An 18,742-nucleotide genomic window follows, 5' to 3' on the forward strand; every position below is an offset into this window, starting at 1 on the left:
TGGACCTCAAGGTTCCAGGGATCTCCCAACTCCTCAGAGCTCCTTTCCAGACCACCATGCATGGAACCAACGAGAGGAGGATTTAGAAGGGTTCTGGATGCCCCCCTGCCCCCAGCTGGGCTTCAAACAGCGAATTTGTAGCTTTTAGATGTTTTATAGCTTGGACATCCCTTGTAAGATTTATTTGCACAAAGAGTTCTAAGGTTCAAATATGTTTGAAAACCTTGTCCTAACGTAATCTCATTCAGCAGGCCGGGAGGAGCTAGGGGACTTGTCCAAAGTCACGCTATCAGTCGTGCCAGAGCCAGGGTGGGAAGTGTAGCTTCCAGTCCAGTGTTCTTTGGACGCGTCAAACCACGGCCTCAGTCTCTCAGGTAAAATGGGGAGCGAGGCAGTTTTGTAGTCACTGCATCAGTCTCATACAGTTTATCCTTGTTAGAAACCCAGCTTCCTGGAGAGTATCTGTCCTCTGGCCAGACGATTATTTCCTATACTTAAGGAAGAATCAAACACTGGGGGCCACTGCACTGGGTTTTAGGTTGGTTTGGGTGGGGACCTTAAGTGGTGTGCAGAACCTTATCCCTAAGAGGACTCCAGGTCTCGGTGCTTCTGCGCTGTCCCCGGGAGGCCCCTGCCGGGAGTAGCTCCCACGTGCTCGTGCGTCACGGGTGGTAAAGCCGGCTGTGGACCCCCTCTCACGCCTCCGCTAATGAAGGTCTAGTGACCCATTCCTCTGGGGAAGGCTTGGTCTACAGCCAAGGCCTCAGGTTTTAAAAAACTGGAGCGGGGGACCCCGATTGCAGTGTCACAAACGCGTCTGCGGTCTCCCTACTGTGGGCCTTTTGGGGGGCGACCTAGGAGTGACTGGTACTTGGGAGGATACTAGGGTCTCTCTCTCAGGCAATTCTGAAGGTTCTGCTCCATCATTAGAAGCTCTAGGATACAAGAGAAAATACCTCTACGGGGCACGACGCCCTCCTGGGCCCGCGGAGGGCGCCGGGGGGCGCCGGGGGGCGGGGCGGAGCAGCGCTCGGGCGGCCACGAGGCTGCGGGGGGCGGGGGCTCCCGGGGGGGGCTCCCGGGGGGGCTGCGGGGGGAGGGGGGCTCGAGGGGCGGGGGCTGCGGGGCTCCCGGGGCGGCCGAGGGGCTGCAGGACCGGCTCGTGGTCCCGACGCCGGGTCTCAGCCTCGCCCCCCGCAGCCCCGGGGCGCTGGGCGGGGCGAGCCGGGCCCGGGGGTAGGGGGAGTGGAGGGGGGCGGGGGGGGCCGGGCGCGCTGCCCCCGCCCCTGCTGCCCCCCGCCCCCCTCTGGGCCCGCCCGCCCGCAGCCGGAGGAGCCGGGGCGACGCGGGAGCCTCAGGGCCGGGGGGAGGCGGCGGCGGCGGCGGGGGGCGGGGCGGCCGCCCGCAGCCCCTCCCGGTGCAGCGCTTCCCACTGGCCGCGGTTCGCCGCCACCGAGTCCAGCATAGGCTTCAGCTTCGCGTTGACCTTCACCAAGGCCTGGAGCAAACAAAAGGAAACAGGTGGAGCAGAGGCCGGGCCTCCCCGGGGAGGGGCGGGCCGCCAGCGCTGTCCGGGCCGACGGGCTCCTCCCGGGGACCCGCGGGGAAGACCGAGGGAGACGGCGCCTGCGTCCCGCCCCGGGGGCGGCCCCGTAGCTGGTGACCCTGTTTTCAACCCACATCACACAAATCGGGACACGTAGGGCACAGAATACCCAGCTCCACCTATGAGTGTATATTGTTGCCCACCGTGGAGACCTCCACATCCCAATAGACCATGAACTTTTTTTTTTTTTTGAGATTTTATTTATTCATGAGACACAGAGAAGCAGACACCCTGATGCGGGATTCGATCCCAGGACCCCAGGATAATGACCTGAGCCAAAGGCAGATGCTCAACCACGGAGCCACCCAGGTGCCCCAATAAACCACGAGGTTAAGTTTTTACCAAGCTACATCTGTCCACCACGGGTGGTTCCAGGTGGACTCACCTGAATAAGGCTTGTTAACATCCCGAGAGGTGTTCATTTTTCACACCAAAGATGGGGGAGCTGAGCTGTGCTAAATGTACAGATGGGGAAGTGAACACGTAGGGAGATGGGCCCGAGGGAAGGCAGTGGGCAGGAAGGGGCCAGGCTGCAGCCAGCGGAGGAGGGAAGAGGACGTGCAGGTGAGCCAGCTCACCATGAGGCTAATGAAGGATTCCGGGCCCTACTTGCAGGACTCTCCTAAATATTTTCTCTTCTACTTAATTTTATTTAAAAAAACAGAGTCCCCTCCTCTCTAATGGCGTACACTTCCAGCCTTATAAAACCTGGGTGGCCTCTGTCATGGAACACAGTAAGGAATAGAGCAGGGACCATGGAGCTGTGGCGGTGTTAGCCCATGGAAAGGGAGTCGGCCCACTTTATGCCTTGGGTCTGCGTTCTGTGGCCAAACATACCCCCCTCTGTGTAGACACCTTGCAGGTGTGTCCCATTCACCCCAAATCCACTGCAATTTCAGCCTCCCTCCTGAACAGCCTTCTCCACGCAGGACTTGTGGTTAGAGGCTGCTCAACAGCAAAGCCTCCCAGCGCAAAGAACAGGCCTTCGTGTGGAGGGTAGAGTGCAGATCACCGGTGAGACCTGATTTATCCCCTCAAATGACCCTCACTGCAGAGTATGAAAGGATATGACTTAAATGCAGCGAGATGTTAGTTAAGCGGGTGTTGAAAAGCCCAGAAGTGACCAGGGATCCTACTGAGCCGTGAGCCCGCCAACTTGGCTGAAGTGGTGTCCCCTCACGCTGATGGCTCTTAAACGGAGCATATTCTCTCTCTTAAAAGTGGTATTTATCACACCAACCAGCATTTAATTTTAAACCAGATTTATTAGCTATTCCATATGAAAACAAAACATAGCAACATAATAGCTCAGGTAGTGATCAAAATCCCCTTTATTTTCACGAGAAAAATGCAGGTTACTGCTTTCTGCTCCATACACAATGTTTTTATTTGGACAACCATGTGGGGCAGCAACGAATGCCACGGTTTTATTTAGTATAGTTTGGCACTGGCTCCTTTTCACTCTGATCAAGCCTTTTAATTAAACTGACTACTATAATTCCTATGGAAATTAGTGTTTATGTTATTTTCCTGCTACAAAAGCATTTCTCTAGAACTTATTTTTTTTTTAATCCCAGGAGCACAAATTGGAATTTTTTTCTGCCTGAAATGTAATTAAAAACTCATTTGATTACTATATTTCTGGCTCTGTTTTACTTATTAAATTCCTGTAATCAGTTTTCTTTTATGAAGCTGCTGGGAAATGATCTCAAAAGCAACACATTTTTCTCTTCTTTGGCAGGTTCCCGAGCATTTACTAAATTACATTCATAGCACCTGCCCATGATTCGAATTACTCCACCAATTTATTCCTTAAACCATTTAAGTTTATTTGGCTTAGTCCCAAACAGAGATTTCTTTCCTTTATCTAGCTCTTTGTTCTCCCTCTTGCTACCTTTGTGGTGAATAAAAAAAACTTTCTGGGGGTGTGGAGGGGTGCGGTACATATTTCTCAGAATTCCTTCTCTTTGTTTCAGATTCTCTTTAATTAAACACGGAATTGCCATATTAGAATATCGTTTTCCTCTGGCAGGTGCTGGGTCTAGGTAAAGGTAGCAAAAATCCCATCCTGTGCTGTCAGTAAGAGAATTGCTCACGCTATTTAGAAAGATATGGATAAGCCTAAAAGCTTCTCATCAGTGACACCTGATGAGTTCTGTGCAAATGCTACTTGTTCACGAGTCTTGTTTGACTTGCTCTTCACTTAGCAAAAGAGAAGGGGACAGTTATCACCTGTCTAGTCACTCTCCGTATAAATGCAACGGAACTCAATGAAAACTACAACGTGTTTTAAACGTGTCCAGAGGCGGTGAACTCCTGGGTTGTTCTGATTTTAGAATGTCCTTCCTTATCTGGAGCTGAAATCTATATCCTCGTAACGTCTACCTAATGGGCCTCGAAGCCGGAATCTACTTGAGCAGCGTGGGACTGATGACTCGTGTGCTGTTGCAGGCCTACGTAGGTCAGCGTTGGGACTGACCAAAAAACCCAACTTGGGATGTGCTGCTTATTATCCCTTGGGGCAACTGTATGGCTATCACGGGGGTTCCCAGATCCTGCCAGGTCCACGCACCTTGGTACGTGCCCTCTCCGGAACACAGCCCTGGGCGTCTAGTCATCCTAGTGGCCACAGGACCCCACTTCCTTCCTGATTCCATTCACTCTGTGGTTGAGTCCCCTTGACCAGCAGGTATGGTTTATTCCACACTTTATTTATGGTTTTTTTTTTTTTTAGATTTTTATTTATTTATTTATAGAGACACACACACAGAGAGAGAGAGAGAGAGGCAGAGACACAGACCGAGGGAGAAGCAGGTTCCATGCAGGGAACCCAACGTGGGACTCGATCCAGGGTCTCCAGGATCACACCCCGGGCTGCAGGCGGCGCTTCACCGCTGAGCCACTGGGGCTGCCCCCATTTATTTATGTTTTGAATAAATAATAGGTTCACATAGTCCAATGGATATGAAGAGCAAAAGAGGTACAATGTAAAATCTCCCTTCACGCCTGCCTCAGACACTTAGTTTCTTTCCCTAGAGGCAACCAAAGTTATTGATTTCTTGGGTATCCTTCAAGAAACCTTTTATGCATGTGTAAGCATATATATAAAAATATATACATATATACGTATGTGTATAACATGTATATGTATACATATAAAGCACTCTAGACGATGTATGTATGTGTATGTGCATAATTAAGTTGATTCCTCTACCATTTCGGATGTTTTAGAGACGGAGTGAAATCAAAACTTTGTGGAACAGCATCAGTATGATGCTTGAGCGAGCCCAAATGTACTGTGTAGAAATTAGCACTTGAAGTATAGAGAGAGGAGAGGGTCCAAATTCTAATTTTCGATTGCTATGACACTGAGAGTTTCTTCTGCAGACCTTAATCTGCTGTGAATGCACTCTATTGTCATTTTCCTCTGAAAAGTTGTAGTTCTTATTCCTAGAAGTTTGATTTGGATGATTTTTATATATTCCATGACTCTGCTTGTCATGCTTGATCTTTTCTCTACTCTTTTGAACATATAAGACATAAATGTCTTCATGTCCTTCTCTGTCAATTCTATGATCTATATTATTTCTGAGTCTATATTGACTGATTCATTTTCTCTCATTATCTTGGGCCAAGTTTTCTTGCTTGTTTGCATGCTTGGTAATTCTTGACTGGATATCAGCCATTGTGAATCGGATGCTGTTGCATGCTGGATTTTTACTTGTTTATCTATTTATTTTGGCATTTCTTTAAACGTTTTTCAGTCTTGTTCTGGGATGCAGCTAGGCTACTTGGAAATAGTCTGGTCCGTTTGAGGCTTGCTTTTCAGCTTTGCTAGGTTGGTCCAGAGCAGCCTTTAGTCTGGGGTTGATTTGGGTCCACTACTGAGACAACATAAAGGAACTGTACACACGGTACCTCCGATGTTTCAAGGTTTCTCTTTAATATTCTGGCTGGCGGGAGCATGGATTGTTCCCCAGCCTATGTGAGCCCTGGGGATTGTTGTACTTGTTCCTCAGCCTGACCAGGGCCCCATATGCATGTGGTGAACAGCACTGGAGCTCACGCTGCAGATCTCTGGAGCACACACGCTCGCTCTCTCGCTCTCTCTCTCTCTCTCTGGGAGCTGCCTCTTCTCTGGTCCTCTCCCCTGGGACCTCCAGCCTCCTTGGCCTCCCCAACCCCCGCTCAGTGAGACCGCTGAGGCTCTGCCCGTGTTTCCCTCCCTGGGCTGTGCCTGGAAGCTGTCTCCGCAGTTAGCTAAGACAGTTGTAGGGCTCACCTCATTTGCTCCCCTCTCTCCGAATCCCCATATTGTGCTGCACGCAGACTGTTTCAACAACACTGTGGTTTCACGCTTTCTCCCCTGTCGCTTTATCACAGCCGGCAGTTACAGGTACCTCATCCCTGGCTCTAAACAGCTCTGCTTGGGGTACTATCCCATGGGCTCCCAGGGAGAGTGGAAACAAGGCCTTTCATCTTTGTCTCTAGCTCCTCCCACAGTGACCCTGGGGACCGAGAGCCTGTCCTCTGCTTTGCCCACAGAGCAGGGGCAGGAGGAGAGGGTACAGCTCCGACAGCTGCTGCCAGTGGCTGCCAGTGGGGTCAGGACGTCGCGACCTGCTATAGAATCCTGCTATAAAAACAATCCCGGAATGACCCTCTTGGGAAATGAATATAGGATTCTCTCTTATTACCATTATTCCTGAGACCATGTTTTTTTTATCAGTTCGCCAAGCTGCGAGGAGTCAGTCTGGCCCTGCTCTCTCCCTGCCATCATGATCCACATCTGCTATCATCTGGCCCAGTGTGTGCTTATTAGCTGACTGCAATCACTTCTTGGACTTCAACTGCTGGATCCATGGGGCAGATGTGGGACAAGGGAATAAACAAAGAGAAAGCCATGTTCGTAGAAAAAGTCATTACTTCTATCCTCTGTTGTTGGAAGGGGGCATAAAGGAGCACCAGCAAATTAAAACCACATTTGTCTTTGAACTTAAAAATGTCCAACCTTTTCAAAACTTTGGGGGAGTTATCTGAGCTGACTATTCATTTATTTTTTTAAAAGGCCGAAAAGAGGGCAGCCTGGGTGGCTCAGAGGTTTAGCACCTGCCTTCAGCCCAGGGCCTGATCCTGGAGACCCAGGATCGAGTCCCACGTCAGGCTCCCTGCATGGAGCCTGCTTCTCCCTCTACCTGTGTCTCTGCCTTTCTCTCTCTCTGTGTCTCTCATGCATAAATTAATAAAATCTTTAAAAAAATAAAATAAAAGGCCGAAAAGAGAAGGTCGTTTTTACTTCTTATGGTTGAATTGTGCATTTCCAGAGTGCTGGCAATAAGACATTATTTTCTGCCTTTCCCCACCCCCACCTTACCCAAGAGAAATATTCAGAAACTAAGAGGTACAACACATGGTAGAAAAGAATGAATTTAGAGTATTTCTTTGGGGCGCCTGGGTGGCTCAGAGGGTTAAGTGTCTCTCTTCGGCTCAGGTCATGATCCCAGGGTCCTGGGATCAAGCCCTGCATGGGGCTTCCCACTTGCTTCTCCCTCTCCTTCTGCTGCTCCCCCTGCTTGTGCTCACTTGCTCTCTCTCTCAAATAAATAAGTAAAATCTTAAAAAAATAAAGTATTTAATATCAATTTTTGGATAAATTATAAAATCAGACTTGGAGCCCATCTCCACTATCTGTTTGAAGCAATATCCCCGTTGGGAAGTTATGATTACTTTACTACCATGACTATTTACTTGCTGAGTGAAAATGTCAAGAAGCCCATTTGAAGGTTGGTATCTTGAAATAGAAAAGCACTGATGACAGGACCAGTTGGTGTCACCTCTGCTCAGACCTTCCACGGGAGGGGCAAGGAGCATGCAAGCGCAGCAGGCCCTGAGACTCCCCTGAACTCCTGTGACAGGCCAGAGTATCTCTGGGGAACAAAGAGGCTTCTCCTTAAGGTGTGTGCCTTCAGAGGGAAGTGGCCAACTGTGGGAGCAAATCCAAACTCTTATTTTATTTTACTTACTTTTTAAAAGGTTGTGTTTATTTATTTACAAGAGACAGAGAGAGGGAGGCAGAGACACAGGCAGAGGGGGAAGCAGGCTCCATGCAGGGAGCTCCATGCAGGACTTGATCCCAGGACCCCAGGATCACGCCCTGAGCCAAACATGGGTTTGGAACATGTAACTAAAACACAGGTTCAAATCCAGACTTTTAAATTGTTGGACTGTTTCATTTCTTGGTTCCCAAAGGTTAAGATTATTCCTGATTCAAGCACCATGTTCCTGAATTTTGCACACCAGGCGGCAGTGCTGCAGTTGGCTAAGAAGCACGTCGCCTTGCCAGCCTTCCACTTCTATGTCGTCCCGCAAAGGCCAGGGACAGCGACCGGCTGGTCCAGAGCTGAACTTGTCACCTTCCTCCAAACCCTCCTCCTTCAGTTTACTCTCAGGGAACTGAGCATTATCACCTCCGCCTACCTGTTGAGCCCCGAAACCTCTGAGTCACCCATGACATCTCCCACTCCCCCCACATTCAAACCATCACCAGGTCCCATCAGTACCACTTCCAAAGTGTCCTTGTGTGTCAGTTTCTTGCCACGTCCACAACCCTGGTTTAGATTACCGTCATCTTCTCAGCTGCTCTAACCTGCTCCTCTCCCACGGGGGGGTGCTGGCCTCCCCTCCGCCCCCCAACTGTCCACCTCGTAGCCACAGGTCCCAGCTCACCGCTCTCTGCCCTGAGCCTTTCAGTGGCTCCCATGTGATATGCACGTGCTGGAAGACTCCACCAGAAAAAGAGAATTGTGGCATTAAAAGAGAATGGAAGCCAGAAACAAAACAAGAGAAAAAACAAAACAAAACAACCCATACAAGCCAATGGAAAACTTGGGTCATGGTACAAAAGCAGAATTTTGAAATGCCCAAATAATCCCATCAAGTTTTCTAGAAAGCCTGAAATTCACATCTTGCTATGTATCTTTCTAACATTTTCCTAAGGAAAAAAAAGAAAAAAAAAAAAAAAAAAGAGCCGAACTCCACATGGTGTGTGTGTTTGGCAGGGGAGTAGCCGAAGTGTTAGTTAGGACATGTGAGAGCAGATGGAGCTGGCTGTGGGGTCCAGATGGGAGGCACAAACAGATTCCTCCTAAACCTCACTCTTTCTCTCCCCAGTTCAATGGCCTTTGAAACTCAAGGTTGTGTAAAAATTAATTTGCATTAAATTGCTTAAGATAATGTATTAACTACCACAGGAGGCTTCCAGGAGATTTTAAAACTTGCTTCGAAAAACAAATACTCAAACAATAATGGGGAGCACAGAAGCCAGCCAAGACTTCTTTGAATAAATGTTTTTAAACATTCACATTAAAGAGACCAGCCTTAAAATGAATCTTAAGTGTGTAATTCGCCAAAGTCAGAAAGTTAATGATAACCATCCACCTATGTTACAACACAGAACTACGCTGGGCACCGCGTACTACTGGCTTCTTTCCAGGCTAGGATGCCTTGGAGTTCAAAGGGCGCGACAGCCTTAGGACTCCCGTCCCGTTTGGGGGCAGAGGCATCTACTCTGCCGGGACTCTCCTATCTCTAACAGAGATGGCTAGTTGCCTTCCCAATATGCATTTTTAGCCTCCCCCGAGCTTAGTTTATTATGGGAGTTTATTCAGCTGGAAGGTACATCTTGGTCTTATCTCCTTGGTGCTGGAATAGTAACATGGTGGCTGGAGCTACAGTGGCCACTTTGTGATGATGAGGCGATCTTGAATATGGCAGCCATGTGCTAAGGAAAGATAACAGAGCCTGGGTCTTTGATGGCTATGGAACTACCTTACCATAGCAGTACATAGTGGATTTCTCTGGATATGTTTTGAATCAGACAGAAAAAGAAATCTCTAGTTTGTTTAGGCTTTTATGATTTCAGATCACTATTATTAGCAGCCCCGTGCAATCTCTAATGGAGAGAATGGATGTCATGCTGTAGGTCTCTCTACTTTCTGTCACACTGTGCAAGTGTCGGAGAATTCCAGCTGATTACTTGTTTCGGGGAATTATGAGTTAACTTTTTATGCCAGTGGGTTATGAGGGAACTGTAAGAGACAGCAGAAGCGATACGCTGTCCCTTTACTGTTCCTCTGCTAATAGAATCCATTCCATGTGCTCTGAGTAGGTACGCACTTCAAGCCTGACCAACAAGAGTGCCCCAGCAATTGGTGTAGGAGTGGGGCTGTGGCTCAGGCCAAGGCAATCAGAGCTCTCTCTAGGTTTTACCTAGAACTGCTAGAAATGAGGTTTTCCTTTTCATGTTTCTTTTGCTGTGATAAAACCTATAACAGACTCATGACATCAGAGCTGCCAGGACGCGTGAGGAAAGCCTGGTAGAGAATGAAGCCAAAACATACATCGGAGGCAGAGAAAAGGGGACACGTCTTATGGTTTCCTTTAAATGCCCTGGCTCTAGCTCTATGCCACCCAACCAGCTGTGCCTCTCCGCTCCCCAGTTACCTGAGCCAATCAATTCCCATTTCTGCTCAGACTAATTTGAGTGAGTTTTCTGAGCTCCAAGTAGTCTTTGGCTGTTGTCACTTATTTTTCTCTGTCACCCCCAGAATTACTTGAGATTGAAACCTCTTATCAGATTTTGAACTGGTGGCTGGCACAAGGAAGTTTCAGCTTCCTCAGCACACAAAGTTGCTGCTGACACTCCCTGGGCAGAGACCAGCTAAGCAGTTCTCTCTCTCCTCTTTGAACCCCGGGAGTCTGCCAAACCGACCCTTTAAAAGGTTGCTCATTGTTAGCCTGCCAGGTTATGGGGACTCAGAAAAGGCTAACAGTGTATGCCAACTCCCTCAGGTGGTGAAGTCAGCAGGCCTATGGAGTTTCGGCTTCCAGGGAAGGAAGATGACTCAGAGGAGTCGGGGGTCAACATCCGAGTAGCCTGGATTTTCCCTGCGGGGCTAGGTGAGCTCTGGGAGAAAGGACAAACAGCGACTGACCTTCTCCTTACTGGGAATCCACTATTACTCCATGTTTGTCGTATCGGGTGAGATGCTTTCTCTGTTTGAGAAAACTCTTTTTCTATGTATGTGATAGCTCCTTCGTAGATCAGTTACTACTCAGCAGTAGCAAATTTTGTCCAAATTTTGCAAATGCCAAAAAAATATCGTCCGCTCTTTCTGAAAATTTTTAGTGATATTTGAGATGGTAAGATGTAAATGGAGCCAGTTGTAAATTGGAGCCAGTTAGTCACCCAAAAAGCAGTAAAGATGAGAAAGCCACGAAGGTAATGCCTCTCATGAGGGCACAGGAGCCCATTAGGATCCAATGGAAGAATGCTTCAGATCTATAACCAGAATCCTAAGGGCATGTCTGGCCGAGTTATAGCACTGATGCTTGTAGCAGCGATGTCTAATATCCTGGAAGCTGATCATAGTACTAGTAATAACTTAGAGAGATCCTTTTCTTTCCAAGATGTGAAGCAGGTCCCTGTAAAAATGAAATGCCACCGTGCTCAATAGCAGCCTTCTCTCCCTCTCTCCTCCATTTCCATTCCCTTCCTGACCTCTCAGGTTACTTGTTTTGCTTACTGTATTCATATGCTCAAGGGATTGCTCTGTGGAAAAGGATATTTACAAATGACATTAACATTCTGAATTAATGAGGCAGGAATTTTAGTCTCCTAAGGTTGTTATTTCCATTATATAGGGCAAGAGTCTTAACCTCAAATGTCTACAGGGACAGGCCAGTGCAGTTAATGAACGAAATAGGCTGCACGGACAGCTGAGAGTGGCAGGGCCTATGGCAAACTGGACATTTTACAGTTTTAAAAACAGTGTTCAACTAAATAAAACATGTCTGGGGGCGGAATCTATTCTGGGAGCCACCAGCCGCCGGCTGTGATAGACAGGAAAACCCGTCTTGCCAAAATGAACTGAGGACTGAATGTGTCCCATGTTCCAGGCTCCCTCGAGGACCTCTCCCTATGTGAGCTGGTTACGCTGCACAACGGTGCTGGGAGATTGGTATTGTTGATCCCGTTTTGACAGATAAGGAACCTTAGATTGGGGGAAATTAATTAAATGATCCAAAGTGGGCATGGTTAAAATACAGCAGAGCTGGAATGTCCGTTGGGGCCTGCCTGCCTAAAGCCCGTGGTATCTTCCCAGGAGGGGTCTCGCTGGGATGCTGGTAATGACAGGTGTCTGTCTCACCTAACTGCAGTGTCAGGAGAGTGGAGCGACTCTTTTGTTCTGGTGTTTGGGACACTGTTCCAGGACAAATCCACAGGAGGGAGACAGCGTCACTGAATAATGAAGAAACACCGGCTCCCAAACATTAAGGTGTAGACAATGAATCTTTTATCTGTGACTCATCTACTCTATCCTGCCCTGGGAAAATAAAACAAGGGTTTTAAGTAGTAAATAACAGGCAGGCCCAAAGACAGCTCACGTAAATGGGAGCAAGGAGAACCGTCTCTTCTGTTATAATGAGCCCCTCCAGGATACTGTCCTAGGTTATCCTGTTGGTTGGGTTTTTAGAGCACATGGGTAGCTAATCAATCATGTTCACTGTGTAGGCAACATCTGACTTGGAAGGAATGACTGCTGACCCAGAAGCCACAGCCGTTGATGAATGGGGCTTCCTATAAGAGGGGGTTGGAACATGTAACTAAAACACAGCCACATGGTAACAGTCCACCTCTCCATGCACCAGAATGTTTTCCGGTAAAACTATGCCATCTGAGATTTTATAGGAATATTTAGGCTCTATGATTTTGGCCAGGTTCAATGTGTAAGAAGGACCATTTAAACATTTTTAGTGTGTTGAGCTGCGGGCATTTGTTTGCTCTACATTTTGTGTGTACTTCTCGTGCACCTTGAGTCCTAGGGTTCTGCAAACAGAATGGACAGGCTGCCTATGTGGGAGAGGGTTGTATAAATATGGAGTTGCAATTACATGCCCTTGGCTTGAAGGGTGTTCTGAGAAAGGTGCTAGGGGGCCTTCAAGAATGGGTTCTAGAATACTCTATAACGTTTGCTCTGCTATTTTTTAGCTTATATTTTTGAGCATCTGAGAAGAGTCAAAACACTTGTTATTGGTACTAATGAACTGCTTAGTAAGCACCATGCAAACGATTATGGAACACTTCTTGTGAGGCTTTAACGGTGGTCCTCATGCTCAGTACCACATAGGCTCGGGTTTGAGACAGGGAGGAGCCCTCAAAGCCCATGCACCTCCCCCACAGTGTCCCACATCTACAGAGGCCCTGATCCAAAGCATCCATGAAAACTGCAAGACCCTTGAACAAAAGTCCTCTACTATTTTGGTGGTCTCCCTCCATATGGTAAGGAACCGTCTTTTTCTTAATTTTGTAAGATAATGAAGAAAGGGAGAGTTTGGAGAGAAAGGATAAGAAGCCAAGAAAAGGAATCTTTTACACACACCACTGGGCATATGAGGAGGATGTTGCTTCATTAGCTGGCCTTCTCTTTGTCCAAAGAAAGAGGCCAGTCTGTCCACTTGAAGACCTGGTCGAGGGTATATCATTGTGACTCTTCTTTAATTACATTGCTAACTTTCTAAAAAGCTAAGATATGGGAAAAGTTTGTGGGGGCAGCAGGACCAAGACACTGGATATTTTTATTATATTGTTGAAGTGCAGTTTAAGGATGGAAACATCATAATTTCATGAATAGGAACTTCCTGGTGGGCAAGAATTTCCTATTTTTCCACGTTGGGAAGTTTTACAGTAATTTACCTTCCAAACACTGATCATTTAAAACTAAATAAGCATCCCAATAAAATGACAAACTAGGTTTGTTTTTAAACTAAATTCTAAAGCTTACATGCAAAGATAAGTAAGAATCCTTAGAAAAATACTTGCAGGAGTAATACTGAAGGTGAAATTAGGCTTATCATTAAAATATATTATAAAAGACTTCAAGAAGCGTGATGAGGTGGACAGGTCGATAGAACAGAATAGTAAACTAAGAATAGAACTAAGTTTAAAGAAATTTAGCATATGATAGAGATGACTTTTTAAATGCTAAGGAAAAGGACTAGTCAAAACCTGATGGGAAAACTCAGGAACCATCTGAGAATCTGAAGTTGGATTCTGACCTCACACTTCACATCTAACAAAATCAAGTACAACCAGATGAATCAAAGGTACAAATATAAAGAAAAAAACCCCCATAAAATACTAAAAGATGTTCTGAGAAAAATTCTTAAATTTATCCTTTTGCAATGGAAAAATCATTCTACGTATGACATAAAAATCCAGAAGCCACAAAGGAAAAGAGTCATGAATTTGACTACATAAAATCGATGTATTCTGTGTAGCATAAACAAAGGGAAAAGATAAACGACAACCTGGGGAAAATACTTGCCACTTTTGCCACAGATAAAGGTCTATTTCTTTAATATATAGTGAGTACCTACAAATCAAAATGAAAAGACCACCAGCCTAGTAGAGGAATGGCAAAAATATGAAGCATTTACAGAAAAAAATACAAATTGCTCCTAATAAGTCTATACTAAAAATATAATCAGACTCATTTATGATATGGAGAATGCAAATTAAAACTATCATGAGAAAAAAAATAAAACTATCATAAGATAAATTTTATACTACCATAATGGCAAAATTCAAGAAGTCTGATAACATAGTGTATTGGTAGGGGTGTGGAGAGAGAGGCACCTCACATATTGCTGGTGAGAATATAAATTGGCTCACACTCCACGAGGGAAATCTGGCAATAGCTACCAAGTTATCAAATGTCCATATGCCAAATGGCCAGTAATTCCACTTCTGAGTATTTAACCTACAAATAAAGTGGGTAGAGGATCCATTTACAAGGATATTTATTGCACACGGTTAACAGTAGGCAACTATGAGAAATGCCATCAGTGCCCCTAAATAATTAATTAATTATTGGTTAAATCCTTTATTCTTCATCTTTAAACTCTAATACCCTATGGCCTTCGAAAAGATGGAGGCAGTTGCTGTATGGGCGCTGAAAAGGAAAACCTCAAAACTATATTAAGTGTGCTAAAGCAAGGTATGGAGTGGGATATACTTATGCTCATATCTATGTGCAAATACATACATACCCATATATATGAGCAGAGTGTGTATACATGAGTATATGCTGTAGTAGAAAGCAGTGTATAATATAAGCATTATGTATAAAAACAGTGTGGGGGGAATCCCTGGGTGGCTCAGCGGTTTAGCGCCTGCCTTTGGTTCAGGTCATGATCCTGGAGGCCCAGGATCGAGTCCCACATCAGGCTCCCTGCATGGAGCCTGCTTCTCCCTCTGCCTGTGTCTCTGCCTCTCTCTCTCCCTATCATGAATAAATAAATAAAATCTTAAAAAAACAAAACAAAACAAAACAGTGTAGGGGCACCCAGGTGGCTCAGTGGTTGAATGTCTGCCTTTGGTTCAGGTCATGATCCGAGGTCCTGGGTTCGAGTTCCGCATCTGGCTCCCTGCAGGGAGCCTCTGCCCTATGTCTCTGCCTTTCTTTTGAATAAATAAAAAAATTTTTTTTTTTTTAAACAATGGAGGGCAGCCCGGGTGGTTCAGCGGTTCAGCGCTGCCTTCAGCCCAGGGCCTAATCCTGGTAGACCCGGGATCGAGTCCCATGTCAGGCTCCCTGCATGGAGCCTGCTTCTCCCTCGGTCTGTGCTTCTGCCTCTCTCTCTCTCTCTCTGTGTCTCCCATGAATAAATAAATAAAATCTTTAAAAAAAAAAAAAAAACAATGGAAAAACCCACTGTATTTATGGTTTTCTATAGATTGTCTCTAGATGCATGCCCAAGAAGGGTGTTAAAGATGGTGGCCCCAAGAGAGGTGACTGGGGGACAGGAGTGTGAGGAAGGATCACTTTGCTCTAATACTTTTGTGCCTTTTGAATTCTGTTCCCTGGATGTGTATAAACTGTTTAACAGTAAAATATCTTATTTTAAAAATTTTATCGCGGACAGATAAAGGAACTAGCAATCTTCCATCATGTGTTAGAATTATTAAGTAACAAGTCACCTACCTAAATGCTAATAATGAAAGAAGGCCTGCGGATACAAGGATAAAGAAGAGAAATGCTTAGTTTATGGAGATCGAAATAATTCGGTGCTTCACCACTGTAATTCGAAAATTATTTCGGTACTGGCGATGCTGTTGGGTATCCGCTATGCGATGAATGTTATAACCCCTCCCCCGGCCCGCTCCCCCACCCACATCACAGATAAGGGCCCACTACCTCATTGATCCTAAACGTTTCCTCTGAGAAGCGATCAATGTCCCCTGCTTGGCCATTAAATAGATTTTGAAAAACTCTTCAATCCGTATCAGTCTCATATCCTTATTTAGTTCCTCAAATTTGCCCTCAGCTGGGAATTGGGCAGGCAACTGTGATTCTGTTGTGTTCTCCACTCCTGTGAAGGGCCCCATCCATCATCATTTCTAGGCCTTTTCTGATGCAATGTAGCTGGTTCTTTGTCTTTCTTAAAAACTGAATGGCTGTTAAATTATCCATTTATCTTCCTTCAGATTTTCTGTTTGGTTTCTCAGGGGTTTCTCAGGCCCTCGCAGGGCTGTCTTTTCTACCTTGTTTGCTGACTTTTCATTCCATTTCCCCCCCTCTCCGAGGCGTCCTGGTTCACCGTGCTGGCCTTCAAAACAAACTCCCTGGCTCAAGCTGCTTTCTGCTTGGGGGACATCTGCAGCACTCCTTCCCTTTCAAGTTTCCTCCCCTCACGATAGCTTCGAAAACGCTGACGTGCTATGTTTCAGATTTCCCCCATAGATGGCAGGTGCATTGGGACAAACCGTAACTGAAGCTCCAGAGTCTCGGTCCTAAACCAGCTTTGCCACACCATTCAACTGGGTCACAAGTGACCTTTCAGGGTTCGGCTTTCCCAACCTGCAGATTCATTTGCAAACTCACTTCTCGTCAAGAATCTTCGTATCAGGGTGCCTGGGTGGCTCCGTGGTTGAGTGTCTACCTTTGGCTCAGGTAATGATCCTGGGGTCCCGGGATCGAGTCCCACGTCGGGCTCCCTGCATGGAGCCTGCTTCTCCCTCTGCCGGTGTCTCTGCCTCTCTCTGTGTCTCTCATGAATAAATAAATAAAATCTTTTTTTTTTTTTTAAGAATTTTTGTATCACAACAGCATGTTGTCCCCGTGCACGGTGACCCTCCGAGGCCGTGAGGTTTGTGTCAAGTTAAGGCCTGGTCCGTTAAAGCCCTCTGTAAATGTGAGTCATTATTATTATTATCATCTGAGCTTCGGTAGCCAGTGTTTGTATGTTTGGATAAGGACAACCAAACCGCCTCGCTCCCTAAGACGTTAGAGTCTATGCTGACACTCTGAGCACTTACTGCGTGCCAGGTGCCAGTCTGACTTCCCAGGCATTATCTGAGTTAATCCTCTCAGTGATAGCAAGCCAGCCACCGCTATTTATCCCCCTTTTCCAGATGTGATAGCTGAGGCTGGAGCGTTTCTGTCTTACCCAAGAAGACACAGATAGTAAAGGGCAGAGTTTAGATGATCTCAGCTTCCAAAGCTGGGGCTTCTGCGGCCACCTGAGAGGGGGTGCGCACAGGCCTTACCTCGACACAAACCTCACGGCCTCGGAGGGTCAGACTCTTGGAACGGTTGATATAAACTACCTTCCCCTTGCTTCAAGAAGAGAGTCATTTTGTGAGGCCAAAGACCCTTCGAAGGGAGCAGAGTGGAGCTCCTGTCAGTCCAGCCTACAGCCCCGGGGTGCTCACCATAAAAACAAGTCCCAGGAGGGGCGCCTGGGTGGCTCAGGTGGTTAAACAGCTGCCTTCAGCTCGGGTCATGGTCCCAGGGGCCTGGGATCCAGCCCCACATCTGGCTCTGTGCTTGGTGGGGAGCCTGCTTCTCTTTCTCCCTCTGCCCTCTCCCTCGTGCTCTCTCTCACTCTCTCTCAAATAAATAAATCTAAAAAACAAAACAAAAAAAAAAATCCAAGGATGGCAAGCTTTAGGTTTTATGAATGTGGAGGGCGGATTTGAAGGAGGATGCTTGTAAAAACACCCAGCGCCCAGTGTCCTTTCCCTTCCCCCGGCCTCGTCCTTCTCTGTAGGTTTCTGTTGCTCTTTCCCTTGTAGTTTTTGGCCGATCAGAGCATCTTTAGCCCTAAGCTTATGGACGACATATTAAGGCGAAGACTTGGAGAATTACTCGTCCTCTTCGATTATTTTATGGTTCTGTTAGTTTGTCCCTCCCTTCGCTTCTCGGAGGCAGTGGTTCCTCTGCTGAAACTCCCCCTGATTCACGGGGCGATTGTGAAGAGCAAGTAGAAACCTCCCTGGTCCCTCAGCCGTGAAATAAAGACGGAAAGGCTAATGCCCTGTGGTCCCGAATGGGGGTCCGTTGGGCTGGAGACGCAGGGATGTAGGTGAGTGCACTGCGCAAACGGGGAAAGGCCGAGGCACCCCCCCCCCCCACCATGGTCTCTACCTCCTGGGGGCAAACCGAGGTTTTACACCCGGAGCCTGTCATCCGGGCAGGTTCCTAAAGTAAGCCTAGGGTCTGCTGGCCGAGGGCGGGTGAGGGCTGCACGCATGCCACCTCAGTGGAGGGGCAGTTTGGGACAGGGCTGGTGGCCGGTTACAGCAGGAGCGAGTGGATGGAGGAGGAGGGAGACGGTGAGCACAGGCAGGTGGACCCGGGTCAGACCTTCCCTCGGGTGTCAGGGAGGGGCTGAGGGGCCCACGGGCCAACCTGCCTTAGGGAGACCCCCCCCCCCCCGCCCCGGTGTTTAGTTGGCAGATGGGACCCAAGGGGGCCCGGGGCGGGGCTGCTGAGGACAGGGTCCGAGTGGGGACAGAGGACCCAGAGAAGGACACGAATCACGTGCGATGCGGCAACTGGAAAACAATGACCGGCCCCGGGTCTGGCTTCATAACCTGTTTGTGTCGGGAGGATATCAGGGTTTCTACGGTGGTCTTCGGTGTTTACTGTGTGCTCGGAATTCCTTTCCTCCGCCGTGTTTTATTTGCTTCCATTCCTTCCTGTTGGAGGCTCTCCTGGAACAGGCTGTGGCCCTTCTGTCGCATAGTCACCTGCCATCCAGGCAGTGGGCCGGAGGCCGGAGCCGCAGAAG

The 18,742-nt window shown here is 47.3% G+C and overlaps 1 protein-coding gene across 1 annotated transcript in view; it reads right to left on the bottom strand.

Moving 5' to 3' along the window:
- Positions 1 to 1,354: 1,354 nt before the first annotated feature.
- The window catches only part of PDE11A (phosphodiesterase 11A), a 381,245-nt gene continuing 363,857 nt past the window's right edge, over positions 1,355 to 18,742 (bottom strand). The window contains exon 20 of the mRNA XM_041722472.1: positions 1,355 to 1,498. Coding sequence (XP_041578406.1) covers positions 1,355 to 1,498 — 144 coding nt within the window. The remainder of the gene's footprint in view (positions 1,499 to 18,742) is intronic.

Source organism: Vulpes lagopus, chromosome 11 (genome assembly GCF_018345385.1).
Source record: "Vulpes lagopus strain Blue_001 chromosome 11, ASM1834538v1, whole genome shotgun sequence".
Lineage (NCBI taxonomy): Eukaryota > Metazoa > Chordata > Mammalia > Carnivora > Canidae > Vulpes > Vulpes lagopus.